Source organism: Barbatula barbatula (genome assembly GCF_947034865.1).
Source record: "Barbatula barbatula genome assembly, chromosome: 25".
Taxonomy (NCBI): Eukaryota; Metazoa; Chordata; class Actinopteri; order Cypriniformes; family Nemacheilidae; genus Barbatula; species Barbatula barbatula.
Window position 1 is genome coordinate 11,371,937 of NC_136788.1, and position 27,137 is coordinate 11,399,073.

Consider the following 27,137-nt stretch of genomic DNA (forward strand, 5'->3'; position numbering starts at 1 on the left):
CCTGTTGGAATCCATCTTTATTGAAAAACCCTAGGCCTGCCACCCCTCAGTACTCGAGACATTCATTCAAATAAAGACGACGTGAACACTGTAAATCAAAGAAGTAAAATCACATCAACTTTTACAAATGAGCGGTCGGGGAGTCGTGCGCAGGAGCTTTTACTTTATACAACGTAAACCTGACAACGTTTCCAGCAGAGGGGGGGATTTGAAATACTGACACATTAAATACGAGCTTTAAGCGAGTTTGGTGGTAGCAAAACAATCTAAAAAAAGAGAGAATACCAAACGTGAATATAATACATGACACAACAGAGTAAATCTGTGATCAGACTATCAAACCAACAATAAAATCAACAAGAGGCAGATGCGCAAATGCTGCAAAGCACAAAAGATCATACAGGTGACGGCAATCTGTGCCTATTCAGGTTTCTTACACAAGTGTTAGGAAAAACACAGCTCGATGGCTCTTACCAAACAGATTTTAGTTCTGTGAACAACGTGAAACCTTGCAAAATAAAATGCGATGGTTAATGCTACTTCAAGTGGCTTTATTATCTGTAGTGGTTTAATGCAACAAAAGCCAGAGAAAGCCAGCGCAAAGTAGTGTTAATAACGTGCGTTGGAAAATGTATGGAAATGCAAAGGCTTCGAGGACTTTTTGACAGACCGGCTCGCACTCAGGTACCCTGTGAAAAAACCTTCAGAGAGGTCGGAGGGGATGGTATTTTTAGGGCCAACCTTCAAAAGTAAACAGTAAAACAGCATTCCTGCTATAGTGCATGGGCGTTTGAACACCACAGGAAAGAATCCACCCAACAAGTCACACTTCGTCTGCAGTGTATTACAATATTCAAAGCAACACATGTCGGTAAATGAGAGTTAATCCATTGATTCTCTCTGACCGAATACAAACGCTAAAAGAATCCTCAAAACTGTTGAGCACAGTGATGTTCTTCTTCTTCAATTCATGTTTCGAATAATGTTTTATGCTTCATTATACAATTCCCTTTGATCTGGGTGAAAAGAACAAGGAACAGTGAAAATCAATAATAAAGACTTGAAGGAAAAGAAGCCCAAATAAAAAGAAACGTCTGTTGCTGCATGACCTGGCTGTGAAATCAGCGAATCAGACGAGAGCCCCAACACTATAAAAACCATATGGCACATCCTGGAGTGAATGCATATAGTTGTAAATAATCATAAAACGCAGCGGTAAAAAACAGAAGCGGGCTGATGGGAGCGAGGCGAATCGGATTTAGGCTGAGATTATGTCAGAGGATATAATTAAACACTGACACCAGCCCGTGTCGAGACTGAACGAAATAATACCAATTACGACACTTGAACAAACGGCAGTAAAAAATTCAAGGAACTGTGGTGATGTCATGCGGAAGGAAATTAGCCGTGGAGAGGGACAACCCAGTGACCCCTTTAAAATGGGTTGGCTTCTCATCTTTTGTGATTATGGGTAAAATGCATTTGATCATTTGTCAGTGGTAACATATCAAAGTGACTAAAACTAATCCAGTGATTTAATACATAGACAATCATAAATAAACAATGTGATTACATTAAAGGGACAGTTTCTTAAAATAAAATTGACATTATCGTTTATTCATCCTCATGTCATTCATAACATGACTTTCTTCTGTGTGACAAAAAAGAAAATGTCTCTGTGGTTTGGTACAATGGAAGTCAATGGGGACCAGTGTTATTCCGATCTTCTTCAGTGTTGTGCAGAAGAAAGTCACACAAGTTTGAATGACATGATGGTGAATAAACAATGCCTGAATGTTCCTTTTTTGGGTGAGCTATCCCTTTAAGATACCGATGTTGGTCATCTGAAATTTTTGTTGTAGGGGTTTATAAAAAGTTAAGATCGCGTGTTGTCGGCGCGCACCTGGTTCATGAGTTTAGATCCACAGCTTTACATAATTAAAGCCACAGAAAACTAAGATAACCCCTGCAATGAAAGAAAGACGAAACAAATGAACAAAACGAAACATGCATAAACAAGGGCTCGATCTGAAAACAGAGATGTCTCGTTCCGGCTCTTCAAATGGTAATATAAAAATAGCATGGCGGTTGATAAACAAGGTTAATCGGTGCTTAATATGTGCTCAATCTCCTCTAGTCTCTTCAAGGCAGCGGCTCTTTTCTTTTCTATATCTTTAATCTCTTTTGTGGATTTGCTCTTAGTCCTCTTGTCAGGCTGGCCCGCATCCAGATTCTTTGATTGGTCGTGGCCCTGGCCATTGCCTTCTGTGGGGGAGGATTTCCTCAAATTCTTCTCTTTCCTGGCCCCCTCCCCGGCTCCAGAAGCAACACCTCGCCCTTCCTCATCTTCCTCCACATGCTTTTTGTCTCGACGCTGCTGTTCATCAGACTCACTCCTGCCTCCTGCTGGTGCAACAGGTTGTCCCGCCGCGCTCATGGCGGCCATTTTGTTTCGTACGATGGCTAGGTGTCGTAGGATGTACTCTTCTTGCGGAGCCATGGTCAGTGTCTCCACCAGACAGCGCTCGGCAAGTGGGAGGTTCCGTTCTTCGAAGTACACTACGCACAGGTTGTGCTTGGCCTGCACGTTGCTGGGGTCCATGTTCAAGATGCGTTCGAAACAAGCCTTGGCGCCTCGCGTGTCCTTGCGGTGGTTCATGAGGATGTCGCCTTTGAGGATCAGGCCTTTGACGTGCTCGGGGTGGAATCGTAGGAGCTCATCCAGCACCGGTAGAGCATCCAGTTCATGTTGCGACTGGGAATAGAGCAACGCCAGGTTAAACAAAGCACTGCGAAAACCTGGCTGCAGCCGGATGGCCTCGCGCATCCAGCGCTCTGCCGCTTCGTTCTCGTTAGCATCCATCGCTAGCATGCCCAGGTTGAAGTAGCCATTAGCATCGTCCGGCTCCTCCTCGACATAGGAGAGGAAGCGACGGTTTGCTTCCGGGCGCAATTTTGCTTCACCTGTAAAAAGAATTTTGACAAATTTAACGTTACAGTTCACTAAAACTGTTACAACATTTCAGTTTAATGAATTTAAATAAACAATTGGCGGAAATTTTAAAGAGTTGCCTCAGGAATAAACTGAAAATATTTGCACTAAATGGTTTCCTCAAAATTAATACAAACTAAACTTATGTTAAAATAAAATAAACTTTTATAGCAACATAAACTAAAAATGACAAAAGCACATTACAAAATAACAAAAAAATTTTACTAAAATAAAATCGAATTAAAAATATGAACAGATCTTAGAATGAAACTAAAAGTTTTGCTAGGCCAAGATTGGTTCAGCAAGCCAAAACTTGAATAGTAAACTTCAGACAATACTGCTGTAAATCAAAACTAAAACTCCATAAAATGAAAACTGAATGGGAATAAACAGGTTTTATGCACATATTGTACTACAGCAAAGTCGCTTTATGGAATCGCCACATTGTCTAAAAAATTAAAATTTCTTCAGAAAAAGGCCTGATATTGTTATGACTAGTATTTTGGTTGTTTTACTTGGCATCATAACAAGACCTACGTTATCGAAGTGTTGCAACAAAGAGGTCAGAAACAGGGTAAAGAGTGTCGTCATTTCATTACCTTAGAAAGATTGTTCAGTGTAATTACCGTAAGGTTACGTTCACACACTGACGTATAAGGTAAACTTGCTTTCATGTAATATTGCTTCACTGTTATTGATGGGCGAAACAACCAAAGCGGATGAAAAATAAAAGTCGTGTCAAGCAGGCCTGTGAATCGATCACAACATGCTTCCTCTGTCACAACAGCCTCTAAAACCGAGAGTAAACAGAACCGTTGTGTTCGCATTATTTGCGCTGCAGCAGCGTAGGTGTGCTAATCTCGAGCTAATGACAAACTGATTTCAGCAAAAGCTTCGCTCGAACCGCACAAATCCATCAGTCTTTTCGGCTATTCAAAGCTTGGAGTGAAGGCGGCGACGTAAACTCGGAGTCAGGGTCAATGAGTCACTGAATTTTAAGGTATTGATGTCGGATCAAACGCTAGCATTCTCGGGCACGAGAACTTTGCTCAGTTAGGTAAGAGCTTCCTGGCTTACCCTGTGGTAGCACGCAAAGAATTTATAGGTTTTCTGTGTTTCAAGTCCTGACCTCATCTGAAACAAATAGCTAGCAAACCTCGCGGAGGCCACCTTATCTCTTCTTGCCTTTGACTCAGGTTTTAAAAAAGTGAGGGTTTACACAACATTTTGAAAAAATTCTGTGTACAAATGTTCACAAAATGATCCCGCGTTCACACAGATCTGTGAAAAGAACTCAAAATGCGGGGTTATGCATGCCAGTAAATGTCTCTTTGTAAAGACACACTACAAACCGGCATAACAAAGTTGTTATAGTTTTGTTTTGAGTTGTATTTATATTTTGAAATAGCTTCTGTTTTTATGTCATTTCTAGCGATTTTGCTATTTGCCATTATATTGTTTGTTTATTTTTATGTTGCTATTAAAGATAAATGTTTTATCATTTTAGTTTAGGTTTTCATTTATTTTCACTTAATAATTTTAGTGCCTCAACAGTTTATTTCTTAGGCAACATTTCTCATTTAAATTTAGTTTGATATTCAAATATTCAGACACAGTGTTTCATTTGATTCAGTAAACATACATTTTTTAATAGTTCATTAAACTTAACTTTGCAGTGCACATACTCATTCTTCTACAGAATGGTGAATACAAACTATTAAAATAGTGAAAGCATATTGGACGCCGATAGACTGATCATATAATCTTAGAGATGCACCGATATATCGGCCAATAATCAGCTCTCGGCAGATGATATCCTATCAATCAAAAGATGAATGTGTGCTGTATCTAGAACATGTTAAGAAACATCACCATCACCAGTTTGATGTTACTTCTGAATGTTTTTCATTCATACAATGACTATTAATAAAGTCAAGGAATATTAATCTAATCTTCAGGATCAGTATCGGCAGATATCACTCTGAATAATCGCTATTGGTGCATAATACACATGTGTATGATGCCAGCATTTTCACAAATTCACATTTTCAGGTGAAGACGATAACATTTTAATTTTCACAAACTTGCACTTGGAAACTTGTTTTCAAAAGCCTGCAATTTCAGGCCCCCAAAACACCAATGAACGACCAAAATGTTAATTCGGTTGTCTTTCTTTTTTATGATTATTTTTTATTTTGTTGGCCTTTGTAGCTCTATCGAATAGTACAGTGGAGAGAGATACAATAAATTAGTGTGACGAGAGAGTGGGGAACAGGACAGCAGAAGGAATATCGAGATGGTTTTCAAACTCGGATCGCCCTTGTGCCATTGCACAACATGCCGGTGCGCAGTCCAACGGACCACCGACCATCAGGTTTTTATATTAAAAAGGTGTTGTATGAACGCTCCAACTGAGAACCAAGAAATTGTTTTGCTTCATGATTTGAACCTCTGAATTTCCCACACACCTGACTCTTGCATGAGAAGTGCAGAGTTGAAGAGAGCCAGCTTGTGACGTGGGTTCAGATCCAGCGCACGGTTAAAGTTTCTCAGAGCTTCCGAGGGATCCTTCATCTCTATATTGACTATGGCCAGGTTGTACCAGAGGTCTGCGTTGTTGTGGTCAAGCTCCAGCGCTCGCAGGTAGGCGTCCTTCGCCTCGCTGGGCTTGTTCATTTTCAACAGAAGCTCCCCGCTGGGTTTGAGAAAGAGAAGACATTTTTTGAATACCTCTACCGGGACATCTTGAAAATCCAAGACACATGTATAACAAGAAAGGTCAGTTTCTTTAAGTGGTATTTTCTTAACAAACAGCTCGAGCAATACAACGGTTTGGTTTTCTTCGGTGCGGTTAAGAACAAACATCTAGACATTCATGAGAACTGTGGCATTCCAGAAAATCAACTTTCAAGAACCTATCAGATGAGCGTTTTATTAACAGGATGAGACATGCAGAAAGAAATCTCTGTCTGAAGACCAAGTCAAATCTTTACTTGATGAGAGATGTAACAAAAATACATCTGCGTCGCATTCGATTTCACTTCATATCTATGAGAAATATTTTCTTATAGATAGCGAATAAGTCCAGAAAGGGTGTGAACATCTAAGACACAGGCATTTGTTTCATTAACTTGAGAAGTTGATTCTCTTGAATGTCATTCAGCAATTACATATTCACCAAAAATACAGCAGTTTTACAAAAACATAAATGTCTGTCAATACAATCGTTAGCTTATTTCATTCATGACCTTTAATAAACTTATCAAAGCCAAAATACTGTCTGAAATCCGATTGATTGCTCATTCGGTTTCATTTGGTCCCATTGACAAGCGTGCAAGTACACAAGCGCATTCTTGACATGGTCACTGCAAACGTTTACTTGCCGGCTGATGTAGGCTTGCTTGAAGTCTGGTCTCATGCTGATCGCTTGCCTATACAGTTGGTCAGCTTCCTCCAGACGGGAATCATTTGCCCGAATCAGGTTGGCCAGGTTGATGTAGACGTTCAAGTGGTTGGGAGCCACGCGGGTTGCATACTTCTTCCCCGGAATGATCTGGTAACGGGTTTTGGAAAGATCAGCCGGTGCATATGCATTACCATGGCCAAGGGTTTAAGCAGATTACATTTACATACCTTTTGCCTCTATGCATAGCTGTAATACAGTCAATGTGTTCCTTCCATATGTTTCTTAAATGAAATATGGACTCACGGGCAGTTCAAAGGCCATCGATGATATATTCGAAACCGAACTAAGACATGCCAGGGTTAAGCCATGACAATAAATCAATCCTTTGGATTGGTTAAAACATGTGGTATTATGTTGCCAATACTTTTGTTATTTTTATAAGAAGTCTTTTGAGACTTGAAGGGCCCCAGCTGACTTCCCAGGGGGACTCTAATAATTCAAAATTACACAAACTGAGCATTGAAATACATTTCAACTACTAAATACCAATGTATTTCTTATTTGTCCATTTTATATTGAATAAGCACTTTGAGTTAACGTAAAGCTTTGAAAATATTTTATTGGGTCATTTTTGTTTTTGTGAGCGGGAGGGGGGCCTTTGAATATTGTCGAATACAGTGGGGGGCTTTGGAGTCAAAAGAACCCCTGATCTAACAGATTGAAAAAATCCTACAATGGGATATACTGTATATCATATAATATATCTTAATAATAATCCACATGATTTCACATAGAACTTAAATTTAAATTCAAAGGAAGAAAAATCTCTTTTAACGTGATGATTAACCAGCCACATTAGTGGATAAAAATACTTGAGGAAGTCTAGGAAGATTTAAAAATAAAACTGGCATCAAGATCTAAATGTAAACAAACTTGCTGTTGATACGGGCATACCTGTGGCATCAGCGATTTCGCAGTTAGATATGCCTCTTCTGCTTCCTTGGACCGGTTTAGGTTCTTGTAGGTTCTTCCGACGTTCATGTGGGCCCCAATGTCATCTTAAAAAGAATACATCTTAAATCAAGAATATCTTGTTTTTGGCACAAACAACACCTGGGTTCATTCCAAGGAAATGTGTGTACAGTTCAAATATATTTCTCAAATTCTTTATTGCTTTTGATAAAATATTTAAACTACAAAACAGTAGTTATGGACCAAAATGAGTCACTTCTTGTAGTAGGTACAAGAATAGCAGGGGATGAATCTAAATGTGATAATCGAGAACAGTCAAGACGGGCTTTTCAAAGTTTTAAACGGAAAGAGAAAATACCAGCCGCATCTTTGCAAATTTTGTCTGCCACCAGGCTAGAAGCTAGCAAAATTATGCAGATGCCAACACGTATTGAGTGATAAGTCCTTATCGTCACGAACTATGAAAATATGACATAGCATAAAAGAAAATGACATTAAATACGGGTGTGATTTTCGTTTAGTTTGCTCTCCACTTGATATCCGATGTAAAATCTGTTGGTCTAAAAAGCCGCAGCATTTAGCTGTACGTGATTCATACCGTTTTAATACGGTTGTGAAACAAAAAATAACCGTAACTGACAGCTGAAAAATATAAGACTCATTAGGGACAGGAGAACGGAGGGAAAGTCTAGGAAAGAGGAAAACCACCTCCCGTGAAAGCGCCCCTTTACAATCTCTTATACCACTCAGACCACCAAACTTTAAAACAACAGGGAGCTAACCACCAGCGTTGTACAGTAGATTTCCATGTGTGAAACTGATAACATCACCTGCATTTTCTAAGAAATATACGACCGTACTGAAGTGGCGTTGAGTGTTTGTTATGAGAAGCAAACTGACGCATAAAGATAACCAGCCCAGGATTTCCTCGAACTTTAATGTGTTTACAGTGTTAATCTCAGAAAAACACATCTTGGGTGGTGAATCTTCCGAGTCATGTCGACTCGATGAACCATAAAGGATTTAAAGTCAAGAGTCTAATGCTTTTGGCAGGCCCGTCTTTCTTCCTCGCAGGTAGGCCTATGCGGCACAGTAGAGCGATCTCAAAACCCAAATCCTCACTTCAGATCCTTAAATAAACATGTTCCCAAGATGCTACGGCGTGACAATGGTTTTGGGCGCCAATGTTTTCATTCAGTCCCCAGAAATACTACATAAACCTCTTCTTGTTAGCTTTGCCACAATTTACAATTGCCCTCACCAACATGGCTCCAAAGTTATAATAATACGGCAGAATATCCCTCACCTCCCAAGAACATCATCTCAGATTGTGGGTTTGGTTTCACATAAACTCTGACCAAACTGAAAGGAATATCTTTTGACCAAACCGAAAAGAAAAGCTGCAAAGTTTTTTCCTCAATCTTTTTGTTCAACTGAAGTCACACAAGTTAAGAATATAACATGGACGTGAATACCAAAGAAATGTACCTGGTTGTACTCGTGTGGCCTGAAGAAAGTATCTCAAAGCTCTCTCGTAATGGTTTTGATTCTCCAAAGCGTGTCCGACGTTATTCCACAGTTTGGCATTGTTTCTGTTTACCTGGAGCGAAACCATTTTTTGTAAATGTTACAGGCATACCAGGCTGTCATTCCAAATCACGTTTCCCAGACATCAAAACCATCTCGCCCATGTTAACGTCTAGACTCCTTTGACACACAGTAGATGATGTAGATTTATATTAGGTAATGACCTCAAAATACAAGCATACAGTATGTGTGAGATGTTGGCCAGACGTGCGTTTCTACAAGACTACTGTGTTCTTACTTTAAGTGCAGATGTAAAAAGCGTGTATTCTGACTCCCAGTTCCAGTTTCTGTTAAAAGTCTTCACAGCGTGCGTTGTCAGAAGAACTCCCACGAGCAACCAAGACATTTTCTTTAGACCCCTGGATAAGGTCACAAAAATTTAAAAGGACAGATTGTAAGTCTTAGCATATGTTCGAATAGAAAGCAGTCACTCCTAATACTTTGAAAGAAATGGCTTATTTTTAATAATTTCAATGATATAAATACATCTATATACATTTGAATTATTATTATATTAAATACTGAGTTATAATAATTTATTATTATACTTGTCTCATAGTCTGAGGAAAAGCATATACTGCTTTTGTAGATTACAATCTTTGAACAATTGCTTTATACTCCACAAATATACTTATATTTACTTGTTTTCTTCTATCGCAACAATATAGTAAAAATAACTATATAAATAAATCTGAATTATTGTAAAAATAACTATATAAATAAATCTGAATTGAAAATAGAATTAAATAAAGAAAAGTGATTCTGTGGATGAAAACAGACAAGTGTTCTGGACCTACTAGAATATTATAAAGTAACTAAGCTTACCCTTTTTGGGACAAGATTTTAAATCCATGTGCCACCAAAACACAAAACCCCATACTTGGAACGTAAAGGACCCTTTCAGCCACAACAAAGCCCACAGGGAAAAACAGGTTGGATGCAGGGATGAATGGAAGAGCGATGAGAGATAGTGCCTAAAGGAGACAAATAATGACTCTAATTTCTGCCCCCTGGATCTTCCAGTTGAATATGATAAATGTTCGAAAAATGAAGCGCATGAAAAAACACATCTAACATTACATCTAAAACATTTCCTCACAAAGTTCATACTTTCATAATCTGCGTTGTTTTAAGAAACATTTGTCATAGGTTATTTACATAACTTTAGAAATAACACAGATAATGATGTTGGATGTTGGAGCTTGTGACCAGGGGTCTATCACAAATATCCAAAGCCTAGCCTTTCTTTAAACAGCGGAAGGCAAAGCGGCTACAAAAAAAGCACCATTAAACTAGAAGTTCAGTAGTCGAAATATTCTCTCCAAGTCATGCAACTTGTGTCTGAAACATATTTCAGAAGAGAAGTAGCAATGTCCAATTCAAACACAATATTTAAGCATGATCTTTTCTATAAAACAGATGTATTGGTTCACAAAACCAGACTGAATGATGGCTGTAGTTTATAAATCAAGATTTGGCTCCGGAGTTCAATGCACAGTGAGTTATATGTAGTTTCCCCCCGCAACCATTGTATGACTTGGAATATAGAAAGTCATATGGGTCATGATATGTAAAGAACATTCGTATCTTGCTATCCTTATGAAACCTGGTATCTCCATATTTCATGATTTGTATTTTTTGCCATTTATCATTAGTATTAGTACACCTTTACGTTTGTCACGGGGTCGAACCAGTAAGAAATTTTAAAAAGTGCTAATAAAAGTGCTAATAAAAGTGCTGTCAGCTTTGACAACAAAGTATGTAATCATTTAAAAACGACAGTGTTTTTTCCATTTCCTGAAAACGATTTGCACGTACGAGGTTTTAGAACTTTAAAAGAATCTATGATGAATCTAGATGCTGAAAAACTAAACAACAAAGCTATGCAATTCTCATTTATGAAAACTTAAGTTCATCGGAGCTTCGAAACAAAACTACTTGTTCAACTAACATTTCCCCCCAAAAAAGACAAAGATTAACATGAAAATCGCTCTGCCGGCTAATAAATAATAAAACTATTTGGCAAAGTTCGAATGAATTCCTACAACGGGAATCATACAAAGCATATGATTAATATGAAAAAGCCAAAGCCCCTCCCTTAACACCACTAGCAAAAAAGCAAAGCGGAGGCATTAGATGGTTCAAACTCAAGCCACCTAGTAAAATACGTACGAAGTCCTGTGAGATTGTGTTGAAAGTCTAATGAGAGGAAGTAGAAAAGCCAATCTCTTATGCATCTTATCAGAGACTTTCATTTTTGGATCAACAAGGCATTTGATTGCCTTTGTAAACCACGGAACTCCATTAAAATAAGAAATTCAGTTTTTAAAGGTTCTCATTGTTTGCTCCAGACAAGCATGTGCAAGTCAGCACACTAATCGCCCTCATGTTTAGCCGTTCCATAAAGCTTTGTCTGAACCCACACCATGAGTTTGATTAATCTCAAACGAAACCCAATTATACACACATGACCTGCAACACAATTGCGAAAAGCTTGCCGAGCTCCCTGCTCCCAATAATCAGACATCATTTCTGGAGAAATGTCCAATCATCAAATATGATTTATTTACTCCAAACATCGACGTGTCATTGCAGTTCTCCTCAAACATGGATTATCTCATTAACTATCCATCAAACACGCCTGTCTTGCACAATGCCCGTAATATTGGGATTATAGGTTTTATTCACAAAAGCACCTTGTGACAAGGTGATGGATCAGGAATTTTTGAAACGCTGAACCACTCGTAGGGCACAACCCTTGGACACCCTGTTTTGAAGAACAAACTCTTGTGTTTTGTCTAACTACAGCTAATCTCACCTTTTATCAGCACGTTTTCAAAAAGTAATGAAGTAAACCGCAGGGTGCGACATGGCCGAGGCACTCCTAATTCCACAAAACAGGGGCATTCGTCTCACGTCGTGAGGTCTCGAAAGGGAATCGCAATATTTACTTTGGCGACGGCTTCAAAATGCAAAAAAAAAAATGAAAGTGTCAGGCTTTGCTTACGCAGGGGCCGGTTTAATGGAGCTGAAACAGCAGTATATACTACATCATATTTATCCAATTTGCTAGATGCCTTGGCGGCCAAAATCAACCTGGATGAAAGAGATTGCTGCTCTAACAAAAGCCTTGACTGCGGTTAACATAAACTGCTGAGCTGCATGCTGTTTGGTTGATTTGGAACATGCGACATACAGAAAAAATGCTCTCTGTGAAATTAGGCAAAACTTCACAACTGAAGTGTTTCCTGTTTGCACAGAATGAGTGTCGAGGGTCTGCGCGCAGGGAATCATTTAAATAACAAACAACGGCCAAATCAAACAGACTAATATCCTCATGCAACCTGTTCTCTGTCCCCCAATCGCATGGTTCGGAGGCAAAATCCCCCCCGTTCTCTAAGATTTGTGGTCACCCCCGGTCTCGGAGGAGAGCTCCTGCCAACACAGCAAGGAAGTTCACCAAACTCTGTTGACAGCGCATGGAGACGCAGATGAAGAATTCATTGTGCTGTTACACAACAAACGATCTGAACACACAAGCTGAGGGAATTTCAACTGTGACATTGTGAACTTTCGCAAGCGTGAAATCAGCCATTGGTCCAATATATGTAGAACTTGGGGTCGCGCTATAGGACGATAAGATAAAATTAAGCAAAAACTAAGACCTCAATATTGGAAAACGTGGTATCCGCAGTCTTGACAGACAATTGTGTCCATTTCAGCGTCTCGCTAAAGTAACTGGACCGGACGGGGGTTCAGTATGAGACATTCATAAAATCCACATGAAATATCAACATCTTGTCACTCAGTATGCGGTTTCAAATACATCCTCGCTAAACAGAAAAAAAGCCTAAAGTTGCAGTCATCCACATTTAAGTGGAAAGCATCTGAGGGGATAGTGTTGCCAGAATGGCCGCCAATTGCCAATAAGGGGTCTTTAAGGGACATTCAGAGAGTTTCCTGTAATTTGTTAGACGCCGTCGTGACGTTTCTGCCTTAACTCGTCTTTAGCATCACATCGTTGAGGCGGAAACGTAATCCATATCCTGTCTCGCAGAGCTTCAATTTATTACATTCATGTTTAGAACTCCGTATCGTAATGTTCGCCTTAACTCACATGGATACGACAGCAATTACTTCATTTAGGACATTTACGTTTCTGGGAAAGTAGCTTATGTGCAATAATTTATGAAACAGGACTCCCGGTATGGATAAAACGGTGCTAAATTACATCTGACAGACTGCGAGTTAGGCCTGGGGTACTACACATATTTTACATAAACAATTTCTGCGTTATTCCCTATTGAGAAACATACAAACCACAAGGAACGTCAACATCTTGTAATTATTCAGTTTGTGTTAAAAAAAAATACATCCTTACATACAGCATGAAGAAGCCATGTAGACGTCTTTACATGCAAACAGATTTCACAAACTGTAATCTCGGCCAACCTACTTACCATTATGACAATCTTAGCAGAACTGTGGCCGTGCCAAAGACTGTGATAGGCCAGAAGGCTCAACATGACGTAAAATACCAGTGTCGCCAGGTTACGGGGGTCCAGCAGGGACTCGACCAGGGGAATAGTGCCCATTGTCCAATCACAACACAGATCAGAGGGGTTGAGCAGCAGCCAGGCATTTACTGGCAGGAGGTAGTTAAAGGTCATCTGCCGGGTCGGGGTGGAGCTGACGGCGGCTGGATTATCAAACCTGATGATGGATGAAGAAGATTTAATGAGGTTTCCCTCCATGAAGACATTTCTTGAAAGGTACGCAAGACAGCTGCTATTCGCAATTTTGAACAGATAAGAAAAGAGCTGATTTTATGTTTTTCCAAATCAAAATAAAAAATGTAGGTTTAGGCTTCAAAAACAATCTGTTCTGCTTCATTGAGGGGCAAAAAGAATGAGCAGAGCCAGAGTTTTTAGAATCTTTGTAAGACTTTTTTTGAACTGTGCATGTTGTGTATCCTTTGCATTTTTGTGTACCCTGTGTAGTTTGTTTTTATTCAACGTAAATATTTTATGTAATTGATTTATATTTTGTACATTTATACATCGCTACGTTGTACAGCTATACAAAAAAATATGTAAATGTAATTGTCACTATAGGCTCAATTACAATATATTTAGCATTAATGGAGTTCAAAAGATGCATTATAACTTAATTACAGTTCACCCAAAAATGAAATTCTGAGTTCATTTACTCCCCCTCAAGTTGTGAGTAAAGGATCTCTATAAATGTCTTTGTTCTGATGAACATGGAGAAATATATTCTAGTAAGATATTGCTAGTAAGCAAACAATTCTTGACCACCGTTGACTACCATAGTAAGAAAAATGAAGATGTCAAAAGTGCCCCAGAACTGTTTGCTTTCCTATTTTCCTCAAAATGTCGTCTTTTGTGTTCAAGAGAATAAATGTATAAAGAAATTTGTACAACTATGGTAGTGAATGGAAGACAAGAACTGTCTGGTTACAAGTAGAGGTCACCCGATATGGGTTTTTCTCTGGCCGATGGCGATATAAAAATAAAATTCCACAGATTTTCTTTTTTCCAGTTTCATCTCATAAAATCAGATTAAGTGATAAGAGGAGAAGCAGGGAAGCGATCCAGAATATTGCTTAAATTAAACATTAATTGAAGACATGTGCCTTTAAAGAAGAATTGAGTAAGTGTTTATTGCAGGGTACTGTAGTTATATTTAGCTTTTAGCCTTTTTTATTTAATGTCCTTTTGATAGAAAGATAATCCAAAACGCATCTTAATACAAATTAAAGACAGAGTCCGACTCACAGACACTTAATTCTCAAGTAGCTTCATATTTAATCAATGGCTAGATTAAGAACGAAGGATAACAATTATTTAAGTCTTACTGTTTTCTTGTGAAGTTATCAGGTAGTTAAAAAGTTAGCAGGCGTAGGGGAACAGCAAAGTTGTGTCTCTTTGAATACAAACAATTCCTCAAGATCTAGACTTGAACAAAGCAATATTTACGGATCTGGCACGGCGCGACAACAAACAATAGAATACATTAGAACCCATTATAATTTTAAATTGTGTCCACACCGGACATGGCTCAAGTGCGGCACGACAATCCCATTAGAACAAGCCGTGTGTCGCTTGATGTTCACATCAAATTATTTTGACCAATATAATATATTTTTACATTTTTTCAATCTTTTTTATGCGTGTTAATGGCACACACTTTCACTGAAAATGTCCAAAACGGTTCACATAGCTAAGCAAATATCTTTCCATGTTGCCTCGCTAGTCAGCTCGCATAAAGAAATCTATATACACTTTCAGCATTTCTGCTGATTTAGCCCGCCACCATCATTCTGCTACGCATTATGTCGCATATGCAAGTAAAACCTCAAAGACAGGTCCAAGCCACACTGGGAAAGAGCCAGACTTAATGTTAGGCATCGGGCATCTAGAAAAGACACCAAAACAACACCGCCGCCAACACTGATTTGTGGCAACAGGCCACTGACTCCTAAAACGGTTCAAAATGTTACGGTTTCTAATGTCCATGCATTCTTTAGTGTATTAAACAGAGATGGATTGGCACCTGGGTTTATTTTTGAACTCATCATCAAACTGAAACACTCCCACATGTCTGTCACATCAGCTCTCACAAGAGCGTATGAAAGCCCATGATAGACTCAGGCTGTGGTCCATTGTAAGGTTTTTGATCTCGGAATCTATAAATATTTGATATCATCAACTGTATCCAAAACCAGATTATTTTAGCTCCGATCTGTATTTATTTATTTTTTAAACAATTTTAGGTGAAACATCTGAGACCAAGACATCTATACTTTGTATTTTAAAGTGCTTCATAAATAAATGTGACTTTACCATCCATTAACAGGAAATGAGAACATCCTGATTCAGTTAAATCTGAGGAAAAACATTAACTTTTTTTAATTGGCAGAAGCTATTATCCCAAGCATCTCACACTGTATTTAAGACACACATTTTATCAAAGCGTGTCTCTTGGGAACCCATGACCTCTGCCCTGCTAGTTCAAGATTTTAATGCTCATATGTACCATGAATAATTAAATTCTTATTTTGTTTTTACCTCACGAGCACATAGGGAAGGTCAATGAACAATAAATTACAATTAAAAGTGAATACAAATTTTAAGCATCGATAGTTCAATGTTGTCCAGTTGATGTCCCCTCAAAGCACAAAAATCATACTTGCATCGGCTTTCACTACGAACACTCGCCACATAAACGCTCACTCTTGCGAGTTTTAAACGCTTATTTTCCAAAGGCAAAATATTTATGCGGTTTCAAATGAACACAAACTCAAGTTTATCGCTTGGCTTCCACCGAGGGGTGTGTTTTGGGACCTTTGAAGCTTGAGGGAGCCAAATTTAAGAATAAAAAAAAAACGCTTTGCACACCGTCATAAATTTTATCTCTTGGAAGAATGTGTTTGTTTTATTTGGGACATTCCAACATTATCTAGAAATTAACTAGAGACTAAATATATTCAGAAAGCATGTTAATCCAGCATATTATGTCTCTGGAGAGCTCTGCTATGGTGTTTATTCACCGGCTGGAGACAGTCGGTGGATTACGTCTGGGGGATTAGTGATCGCTTCCGTGACAAATCCAACAGGATTTTTCTCCGTGATCCCAATCAACTTCCCAGGTGATGATCAGAGAACGGGAGCAGGCTATGTCTTTGATATACAAAGATTCCATGGGATACTTTTTCTGTGTGAGGGTGGATGGAGTTCATCCCAAAGAAATAATCCCCTTGACAGTGCCTCTGATGAGGTTGGATCTAGAATTCAGATCAACTGATACTCACGTTTATCAAGAGAACGGTTTGGATGTTTATATAAGCAGCCTGACAGTCAACATTTCAAATGTTAAATTAGAAACAGTTTTCACATAATACGACACCACAGGCATTTATGTGTGTGTTTGTCATATTGTCCCATTGGCAAAGATGCTAGTTTGGCTCTTGCATCGAAACTATTTTCAATTTGAAACCAAGCGTGTACCAATAAATCAGTTTATAACAAGAAAGCAACAAGCAGCTTAAGCAATGTTTATGTTAACGTTTTTTGTAAAATTGTTTCAAAACGTGACTAGTTGGGGAGGTGGGCTTCCCTGAAAACTAAAATCATGTATAAAGGTTTAGGTGTGATCTTACCTGGTAAACACTGGCAGCTGAGACTGAATGACCTGCACCCTGATGATGACCAGCAGAAGTGTGCTGATGATCAGGACAATGAGCTTCAGGAGAGTCTGGAGGACAGCGTAGGGGAAACCGTCTTTTCCTCTTAACACCTGAAGTATGGTGTCCATTAGCATGGGAAGCGTGAACTAATGAACAGAGGGGGAATAAATATAAAAATTTGATTATCATTTTGACCTTTTTCAAAAGTAACAATAAAAAAAGATGCTCGTGTAACTAAAAGGGTTGCATTTGTTTCCATTACTAAATGGGTAACTCCAGCATTATGGACATTTTGCATTATGGATGTGACATATAAACACTCAGGGAATGTTACCAATATACCGAAACAGTTGCTGCATCCGAATTCTCATACTATCCGTCCTAAATAGTATTCGAAAATAGAATAATTACGTCCCACATCATGGTGTGTTAAAATGGGTACTCCAAGAACCCGGACAGTCTTCTGTTGCCGGTCATGACAACTCACCACGAGAGGGCGGAGTTTAGCGACGCTACACAGCATTAATAAAATTAAATAAAAGATGCTTCGTTAAATTAATAAATGTAAGTATACAGAAAACATTACATACAAAATAAAAATTGAATAATTACTTTAATGCAAGGAAGAGCTGTAATTTGATGTCGTGAGAGTAAAGGATCACAGTGTCGTCTAGGCAACAACGCCCACTTCCATTTCGCATTGGTATGTCTCGGCGCGGGCATACAGTTTTGATGCGTACTAAAATGTATATACTTTCCACAACAAAAACAGTCCATACTTTGAGGGACTGTACATTTTATTTCATAGAAATTCTACAAAGTAAGCAAACCAGAATCAATAACACCCAACCAATGGAGAAGGGATTGACTCTTCATAGATCGTTCAACTTTATGTCCCCATTCATGAGTGATATGGCCTGTTATGGATGTGACCATCCTGAAAATGTCACTTACCCGACGAGGTCATGCACTAAAAATAAAAACGGCTTTTAAAACTTTAAGAGAGACCTCACATGGGTGTTGACATCTGTCCTATCACTATTGTAAAAATATATATTTTTAAATATGTATATTTAAAAAACAAAAAAAGCTATGTAATAGATTTTAATACTATACAACATACTATATCATAATTATACATGATTACATAACATTAAAAAAATTTGAGAGCAAGTTACTAGAAAACAGGAAATGATTGAGACAACTGGGACACGACAGTGAAGCTGGATTCAAACGCCATGATCTACGAGTCTGGAGCACATGTGTTAGCACTAGGCCAAGAGATAAGAGGCTTGCTACAGATCACTGCAACAAGATTTTCACACGCACATTACCTCCGCAGCGTACACGTCCGATCTTCATAATGTTAACGCATTACAAACTATGTACTCGTAACAACTTCGACTGATAAGAGTGATTAGTTAAGCCATGCGTATTTCAGACGAACATTAAAGGGCTATTCGTGCATATGGCTTGAATTACAGGCATAGTTGAAGGGTGAACCGAGCTACACTTGGTCCAAGGCAAAAAGCCACAGATCTCGAGTTCTTTTCAGAAACAACAGCTGCTTAAATTCATTTCCTTTCAGCAGCTCGCTTACATAAAGGGATTATGCCAGAGCCTATTATGTAAAATTTAATTGCATAATGCAAAGGGTAAGGTGGACTGTAAAAAATGAGCCGTCGCCCATCCAAACACCGGTACGATAGCAAATAAACACGCTGGCTCTGTAGGGCACAGGCACGTCGCGAAGGGGCTCTGCTTCTCATTCAAATACGGATGCTAATACGATGCTTGTTAAGGATAATAATGATACAAATAGTGTGGAAGCCTTAACCAAAACCTATCAAGGGCTCAATGCCTTCTCACTGACTGTAACACGCAATTTGCACAACATCTAACTAATGTCAGTGCGTCAAAACATTTTGAGTTTGAATCCCTGCCGGTTTAAACGGAATAACGTGTTTACACATCTGGTAAGACTTGTGGTTACGAAAACTATGAGACTTAGCTGTTTTGTTTCACATCAATGCTGTTAGAAATGAGAGATGTTGCCCTAAAGTTATTTACTTAACTGTCAATTACAAAACGGTTGTGTCTTAATTTTGTCTTTCTCAGACACAATGGCTTGAATAAGATAAGAAACCTGTCAGTTATGGCTTCGGTGTTAATCCATTAGTCATTTTCCATAAAATAAGCTGTTGGCAGGCAATAAAACACACCAAAATATGAAGGTTAAACATTTCCATTGCATATTCTTTTGTCGGGCTGCATGGTCATTGACAGCATGTTGAAACACATGGAGGAAGGGTTTGCAGTTCATTTTCGGGAAAATGTAGGAAAAGCAATGGTGAGATGCAGGTCTTAGAGAGATTCATTTGTATTATTTTATTATCAATTATAAATAATTATTATATTTATAAAAATTGAAATTCTGTCCTTGACTCATCCTCCTCATGCCGTTCTAACCTGTATGACCTGAAACACATGTTAGGAGATGTAAGGCTGATAGCCTCAGTCTCCATTCGCTTTTATTGAGCCGCATCAATATTTTCCTCAACGTTTCTCTTTGTGTTTCACAGAAGAAAGTTACAGTTTTGGAACGATGTGAGGAGATATAAATAACGACAGAACTTCCTTTTTTGGATGAACTATGCCTTCAAAAACATAAAAGGTTGAGAAGCTCGTCTTTTGGTATACTCTTGAACTCTCTTTTTCCTAAACTGGCCCATTCTCACAATCTTTGAATCAAAAAATGTAGGGCCTTATAAAAACAACATGTTTTTCAGCAGGACAATAGGACATAGGAAATTGTTCCCATTGATGCCTTAAACTCAATTAATTTGCTCAATTCTTTCAACTGTTTCCCCGGTAAAGTATCTCCAGGTAGGGATGTTATTTGGTTTGGCCTTAATTTCCTTTTTTTTCAGGCCAGTGCAACTAACTGACAAAAGTGTACAAATATGTCTGTTCTCACAAGACTGTCCTATGAGGACAAGTCAAATCTTTCCATCTGGACGGCAGTTTCTTTTCTGCCAAGCAGAAAGGGGTTCTAATATCAAAAAGAGCGGCATGTTTTATGACTTCCCCTAAAGGCAGTATAGTTGTCTTTTAGTTCTTTTTAACAAATACGCCTCTGATCCAAAGACCATATACTAGATCTTATTGAATTATTAAAACCTGTGTGCCTAGACAGATCATTGATCCATGATAATAAACAAACGCGACTCTTACCCCTTGGGCGACGAACACTTCGTAAATACAGCATATCCCAATGACAGTAATGCCTTGTTCCTTGCATAGCGTGGCAACAGCAACCAGAAACACGGTTAGAATGATGGGTGTCCACACTGAAAGCAAATGTTTGTGTTAAGTAAGTTTGAGACTATAGATACAGAGAAATCCCCTTTACAGATGGTAGCTCATAAAGTAGTGGTCCTACTCTTTACACTGACAATAAAAAATTTTTTAGATACAATAATCACACAAAAACATCTTCAGTTACACATGAGATTTTTCAAAAAGAGCAGAACTGGTTATGTTAACTCACTACGGTAGCTAGCATATCAGAAAATACCATAACCACCTTTTTTCCCCCTTAAATTCATCATTAAAATGTCTTTTTGATGACTGATGTTAAAAACGGATTAGTAAAAGCAAACATCCAGATGTAAAACCGCTGACCCTTATGCCTACCTTTACGGGGGGACTGGAATGCTGTCCCACAAATCTTTGCATGATGTCAATCACCAACACAAAAGTAAAAGTGCATTTAAATGAAATTAAACCCAAAAAAGGCGTCAGACTTGGCCAGGCAACTAAACCACCAGAGATATTAATGACGCGTACATCCCATAAAACACAAGCAATAAAAAGCAGGGTCCGCAGACGGCGTGAAATCCAACTGGCCAAACTGGCCCCCCTAGGTGGAATCTGACATGATGCCCCTTAATGACCAATGCCATTTCAGCAACTGTTGCCAAATTATGAGACTGTAAATTGTTATAGAGACATTAGAAACGGTTACATTCACTTTAAATGGTGATGTCAGTTGTATCCGCTATCAAATGCGCTTTTTCTGAGCTTAGATATGATGTAAACATTACATTTATTCATTATTTTCTTTACCATTACAAATACAGGAAAATTCAGACATCACCAGGGCCAATATTTCCTGCCTACGTACAAATAAAGGACCTACACAATGCCATAGAAAAATATTATTTGTCATTATTGTTCCATAAAGAACCTTTCTGGTGTTTTTTATGTGTAGTGGTAAAATAGTCTACAAACTATAAAAAGGTAAGAAAGATTTGACTGAACAATTCTTGAAAGTTTCTTCTTTGGCATCGCTGCGAAGAACCTTAAGATTCACACTTTGAAATGTAAGGGCTTATCTATAAATTCTGAAAATAATAGCTTGTCATCATGTCGGGGACACAGCAAGAATAAAGATTAGTAGGGGATTAAGAATCTGTTAAAAAAAATCACAGCGGGTGTTGACAGTATTTATGGAAAGAATGTGTCAAGTCAGAATCAACAAACGCCAGTTTGATAGATCTGTGAAAGTAGAGCTGTGTACTCCAGATTTCTGGGTGGGGAACCTTTGAATGGCAGGCGAGTCGCAGCTTGTGCGCCGTGTCCTGGGGATGAACTTGCCGCGGCGTGAATATGCACATGCATGCAGTACACATCCATTTTGAAAGGCAGACAACAAGGTGACAACACTTACCGATGGAGTGATCGGCGCCTTTTGATTTGGTGTATGCCAGGAAAGCTGCCAGTAAGAAGATGGAGGACAATAACTCGGCCCTGCCAACGACACCTGTCACCTTAGGGCAAAAAGTTTGAATAAACATTATTAAACATGTCGTTGACATCCACAAAGAACACATTTATAGACACTTTTATCGATAAATCCCAATTTATTTATTGAGATTATGCCCTCCAGTTTGGATTGGAAAGTTTATACAATAAATGTAAGACTGGAGTCATGTGACAGGTGCAGGAGGAACCAGTTCTAAGCAATCAATCAATCAGACCTGTGAAGAAGAAATGATTTACCCACCTGTGAGAACTTCTGCTAGAGACTGTAAGCAGTTACGTAACGGCCATATGTTACACACAACTGTTATATGACGTTATGCATTTCTTGTGATGTTCAAAATGTTCAGCTTAGGCTCACTCTACTGAGTTTAAAGGGACAGTTCACCCAAAAATGACAATTCTGTCATCCTTTGCTCACACTCCAAACCTGTATAAATGTCATTGTTCTGTTGAACACAGCAGATGTATGGAGGAATGAAACCAAACAGTTCTGGGGCACTATTCTATACCATAGAAAGAAAATAAACTACGGTTCGATTATCCTACATTCTTCCGAATATCTTCTTTTGTGTTCAACAGAATAACTACATTTACACATGACAGAACTTTCATTTTTGAGTGAACTATTCCTTTAAACCTACAGTGAAAGAAAATCATCCAACAAACATCCTACTCATATCTAAAATAAAAAAAATGTTCTCTCTCCCCTTTTCAATTCATTATTATTAAAATAATTTGAAAACAGTAATATTAAAGGAGCGTGTATTTGGTAGCAACAAAATCTTAGATTGTAGGGAAGACATTGTTATTTGAAAATTAAAAACAAACAATATATCTAATGCATGAAGGAAGTCAAACAGTAAACAGTGACGACAAACTACTAGCATGTTGTTTAAACAGATAGAGGAGCACTATATGAGCAGCACAGTTAATCTTTTAACTTCATAAACTTTAAACAAGCGATATCTTGCCTAAAGGATAGACAACATTACAAATACCAAACAAATATTTGCTGAAATGAAAAGGGCTTGTTTCAAAGAGTGGTAATGTTTTACTGTTTACATGTGGTGCACACTGGGACATGAAGCTCTATGCATTACTGCCACCATGAGGCTGCATTTGCAAATACTGTTTCCACTTCATTCCTGTCGCTCACACAGGTAGCACATAGTGTTTGTTCCTCTAGACTAGGAAACAGCTCAGGCAATAAAATTAAAATGAGAAACTGTCACATGAGAAAGTTGTCGCGAGGGCTATATCTCAGGAAGTATGTGGTCTAGCAGTGATTTTGTAAAGTATAAGTTTCAAACACCCATTTGAAAACTAGGTTTAGCCTAGGGGTTAAACATTTGGGCCGACGACCAAATATTTGCTGTTTGAAATTCGCAAGGGGCAATCCTTTAAGGATCATAGATCAACCCTAAAGCAGGGCAGGTTAATCCATGTCCCTCATCAAGAAATCATAGGTTTTGCTCACATAAAGTTTCTTTTTCAAGTTGTTTTTAGTAAAAAGCAAGGCCATACGGAACCTGCAGGCTTTTCGTGTCTATTCGGCACAAACATTTGGGACAAATCTGCAGAATAATGTGGAATAGTATCAAATGTGTTTACATTTGTCTACAAATATAATTGTGTGTAACTGTGTTCAAATAGTCTTAATATCCGGCCTGTCTATACTGTGTATTTAATCAATCCAACTGCGGTTTTTTGTTTTGATTTGAGCCATAATAACTAAGAAGAATTCAGCCAACTAACCCGACAAAACATGTTAACATAATGAAAAACATGTTATTTTAAATGCTTTAAAAACGGAGTTAGCTCATTTTGGAAACAAACTCTTCATATACTGTATGAAAGAGTAAACATTTTATTGCTTATAAAGTTAAAAGCAAAAAGAAAGGGGTTTTGTTAATAAGTTATAATGTTGATTTAAGTTTGTAATAATTACATTTTCCGCATGTTCACAACATAATGTAAAAATAACTTCAAATAAAACTTAAGAGAATTTGCATTTCGCTTGTTCTCGCTTTGAACGGATTTGATATGATCCAGTGGTGTCTCAAGTATAGACACATAAACTACATTCCCTGAACTTCCCTGTGGTTAGTTTAGTTAAAAAAAAACAATTTAAAAACGAGTAAATTCCCATGGTCGCCAGTGGCGATCTTTGCAAAAATATCACTCGCAATTTAATATTTTTAGTCTCAAATGCGACCGTTTTAGTAGATTTATATATCAAGTAAAATTAACATATACATGTTTTTCTGCTTACGTGCAAGGAATAAATTAACAAATAGAAGACAGTACCTTTTTTTAGATAATACTTCATTGTATAGTATAGTAATACTTCATTGATAAACAGTTGCAGTCAAATGTTAAAACACTCTTGTAAAAATGACTACACCATAATATCCTGAGCTGGACCAGTATATATATATATATGTATATATATATATATATATCTTACAGTTAAATAAGCCCTCCTTTAATTGAAATGATAAAATCATGGAAAGTTTTCCATTTTATTTGGAAAGTTACTACTCTGAAATGGCAACGAATAGTAGGAATGAACCATATATGGGAGTATTACTCACAGCCTCTGTGTGGATGGGGTGAACTGCAAACAAAAGAGCTGCTATGAGGCTGGTGCTTCGGTCCAGGAGCAAGCGACAGAAGTGAAGGAAGAAGACGCACACCACGACGTGAAGACCCACATTCAGAAGGTGGTAGGATGAGGAGCTCAGCTCACTGAACAGGTAATTGAGGCGGAAGGTGAGAACAGTAAGCGGTCGGTAGGACTTATGGCTCCTCTCCTGAAGAATAAGACAAAGGTATGTTGGATATAAACCTCCATGTAAAAAGACAAAGATGGGAGAATGCGAGACGATGTTTTACAATATAAACACAATTGTCAGAAGTCATAGTTTCCTCTGCCCTCACATGTATATAACTTCCTTTCTTCAGCTAAACATTTTTTTTGTATAAAAATATATGTAGAAGCTCGTTGAACGTTGAAGCTCCAAAAAAGAACATCAACTAAAGAAAGAAATTCATATACATATTGGATGGCATTGAGTAAATTAGGCCATTCGTATTAGAATTGAACTGTTCCTGTAAGAAATCATTCATGTCAAAATGTAGAATGAAGCAGAGGCTGAAAGTCATTTTCATCGTCAGAACAACAATAACATTTCTATAAAACAGAAGTTTAATTCCCCTATATGACACAGGACTGCATAAACAATAACTTTCAGAAAGTACTTCACCTCTGACATGGGTGTACCCCAGAAGTCATTGAGGAAGAGGTTCTTCAGAGGCGTTGTGGGACGAAGGTCTTTGTTGTCCAATATAGCCGAGACATCATCGAACACAAAACCACAGAACAAGCTGTTCCAGTAGCATCCCACCACCAGTCCAGTGAGAAGACAGATCTCCTTCCACGACACTACAGCCATCGCTGACGTGAGACCTCATTGAGCACTGCAAAGACAGAAGACGGACAATTGACAAATCTTTCACATTGCTGTTGGTTGAATTTGTGTCACTCCTGAGGGTTGTGTTTGTTGGAATTCGACAGACACGGAATTGTAAAGCCATAATACACGCAGAATTAAGTCTAACAGAAAATATTCACAATTTTAGTTTTACTTTTTCTTTACATGTCACAGCAGAAGTCTAGATCTCATGCAGGTGTAATATATTGATCAACTGTTCAGAGTACTGAACTACAAGAATAACATTGTTTTCGAAAATTGCGTTCTTGTTTTATTTTATTCTAACATGCAAAAGCAGCGGTGAACACAGCAACTGCCCCCGATTTTAGTCATTCCTTACTATGTAGTTGCACTGTTTGTTCCCGTCCTGGAACAGAATCTGCACTTTACTTGCATACTTTGCAAACACACCGTATTTTGCTTGTAACCAAACAGCTCTTGGCCACCGAGGAGGAAAACTGCTTTACAAGTGTCTATGTTCTATTGAACACAAAATATAGTTTGAAGAATGTAGGAAAGCAAACAGTTCTGGTGCACTTTAACTACCATTGTCATTTTTCCTGCTATGGTAGTCAATGGTGGCATTGTTTGGTTACAAGCGTTCTTCCAAATATATTTCTCCTCGTTTATCAGAACGAAGACATTTATAAAGATCGGATCAACTGGAGGATGAGTACATGATGACAGATTTTTTTTTTTTTGAGTGAAATTTAGGCAAATCTAATGGGCCAAAGATAAAAACCTAAATTTGTTTAAGAAAATATTATGAATCATATTTGATTAATCTTGATGAATTGTATGACATTGCTATTGAATACAACACATACTGGAATGTCTAATTATGTTGTTTAAATATGCTATTTTCATTTCTTTACGTTGTGTGGGTATGGGCCCGAAATAAAACAATAATATTTATATATAAAGACATAGAAAACATTGTTACTGCAGAAAATTGTGTGATTCTTGTCAAACAGCGCAAGAAGCTTTCATTTTAACTTGAATTTTGACATTTACAGATGTGTCATATTTGTACTTTAGCATTATCTTCGGTCTAAAGATTAAATAATACAAACGCGCATTACGCGCACAATCCTTGATAAATCAAGACCAGCCCATCATATTTTTAAAACAGTTACCATTTGCTTTCCATTTAGATGAATGGAATAACGCAGGCATGACCGTTATGAACGGTCGCCTATGCAACATCTATCCCTAATACGAATAGTGATGATAGAGAGTCTCTGGGTTAAATAAGTCTAAATACTGATCTGATTAAAGATCAAAAGCAAGCTGTTCTAATGGCCTGCACTTGTTTAAACGATCAGACTTGATCCATCACTGGTGACCGAGAATATATAATAAAGTCAAGCATCAACTTACCTTGTCATATTTGATAAAAGCTAAATAAAAAGAGAACGATGATTTTGTATGAAATAGCAAGTTCGCTTTGTACCAGCAGAATTAATAGATTGCCAAACTGCTTCCGGTTCACGTTACGTGTCAGAATAAAAGTAATCAGTAATGGTAAAGGAATTATATATTTTATTTTTTATTTTATGTCAATATAAACATATGCATACACATACATGTATATTAAACATATTAGTTCTTTGAAATGACTTAATATGGGTACTGCGTGAGGATAAAAAT

The 27,137-nt window shown here is 38.0% G+C and overlaps 1 protein-coding gene across 1 annotated transcript; it reads right to left on the reverse strand.

Annotated features, from left to right (window-relative positions):
- On the reverse strand, nt 1–26,994 carry tmtc3 (transmembrane O-mannosyltransferase targeting cadherins 3). Its single transcript, XM_079450370.1, has 14 exons — nt 26,868–26,994; nt 25,260–25,473; nt 24,588–24,806; nt 21,899–21,998; nt 20,401–20,516; nt 17,140–17,312; nt 13,418–13,670; nt 9,783–9,931; nt 9,196–9,316; nt 8,859–8,970; nt 7,353–7,456; nt 6,376–6,545; nt 5,461–5,687; nt 1–2,964 (listed from the first exon to the last, which is right to left on the reverse strand). The coding sequence occupies exons 2-14, from the start codon at nt 25,446–25,448 to the stop codon at nt 2,102–2,104; spliced, it is 2,796 nt and encodes a 931-aa protein (XP_079306496.1). The 5' UTR covers nt 25,449–25,473; nt 26,868–26,994; the 3' UTR covers nt 1–2,101.
- Nucleotides 26,995–27,137: the final 143 nt, after the last annotated feature.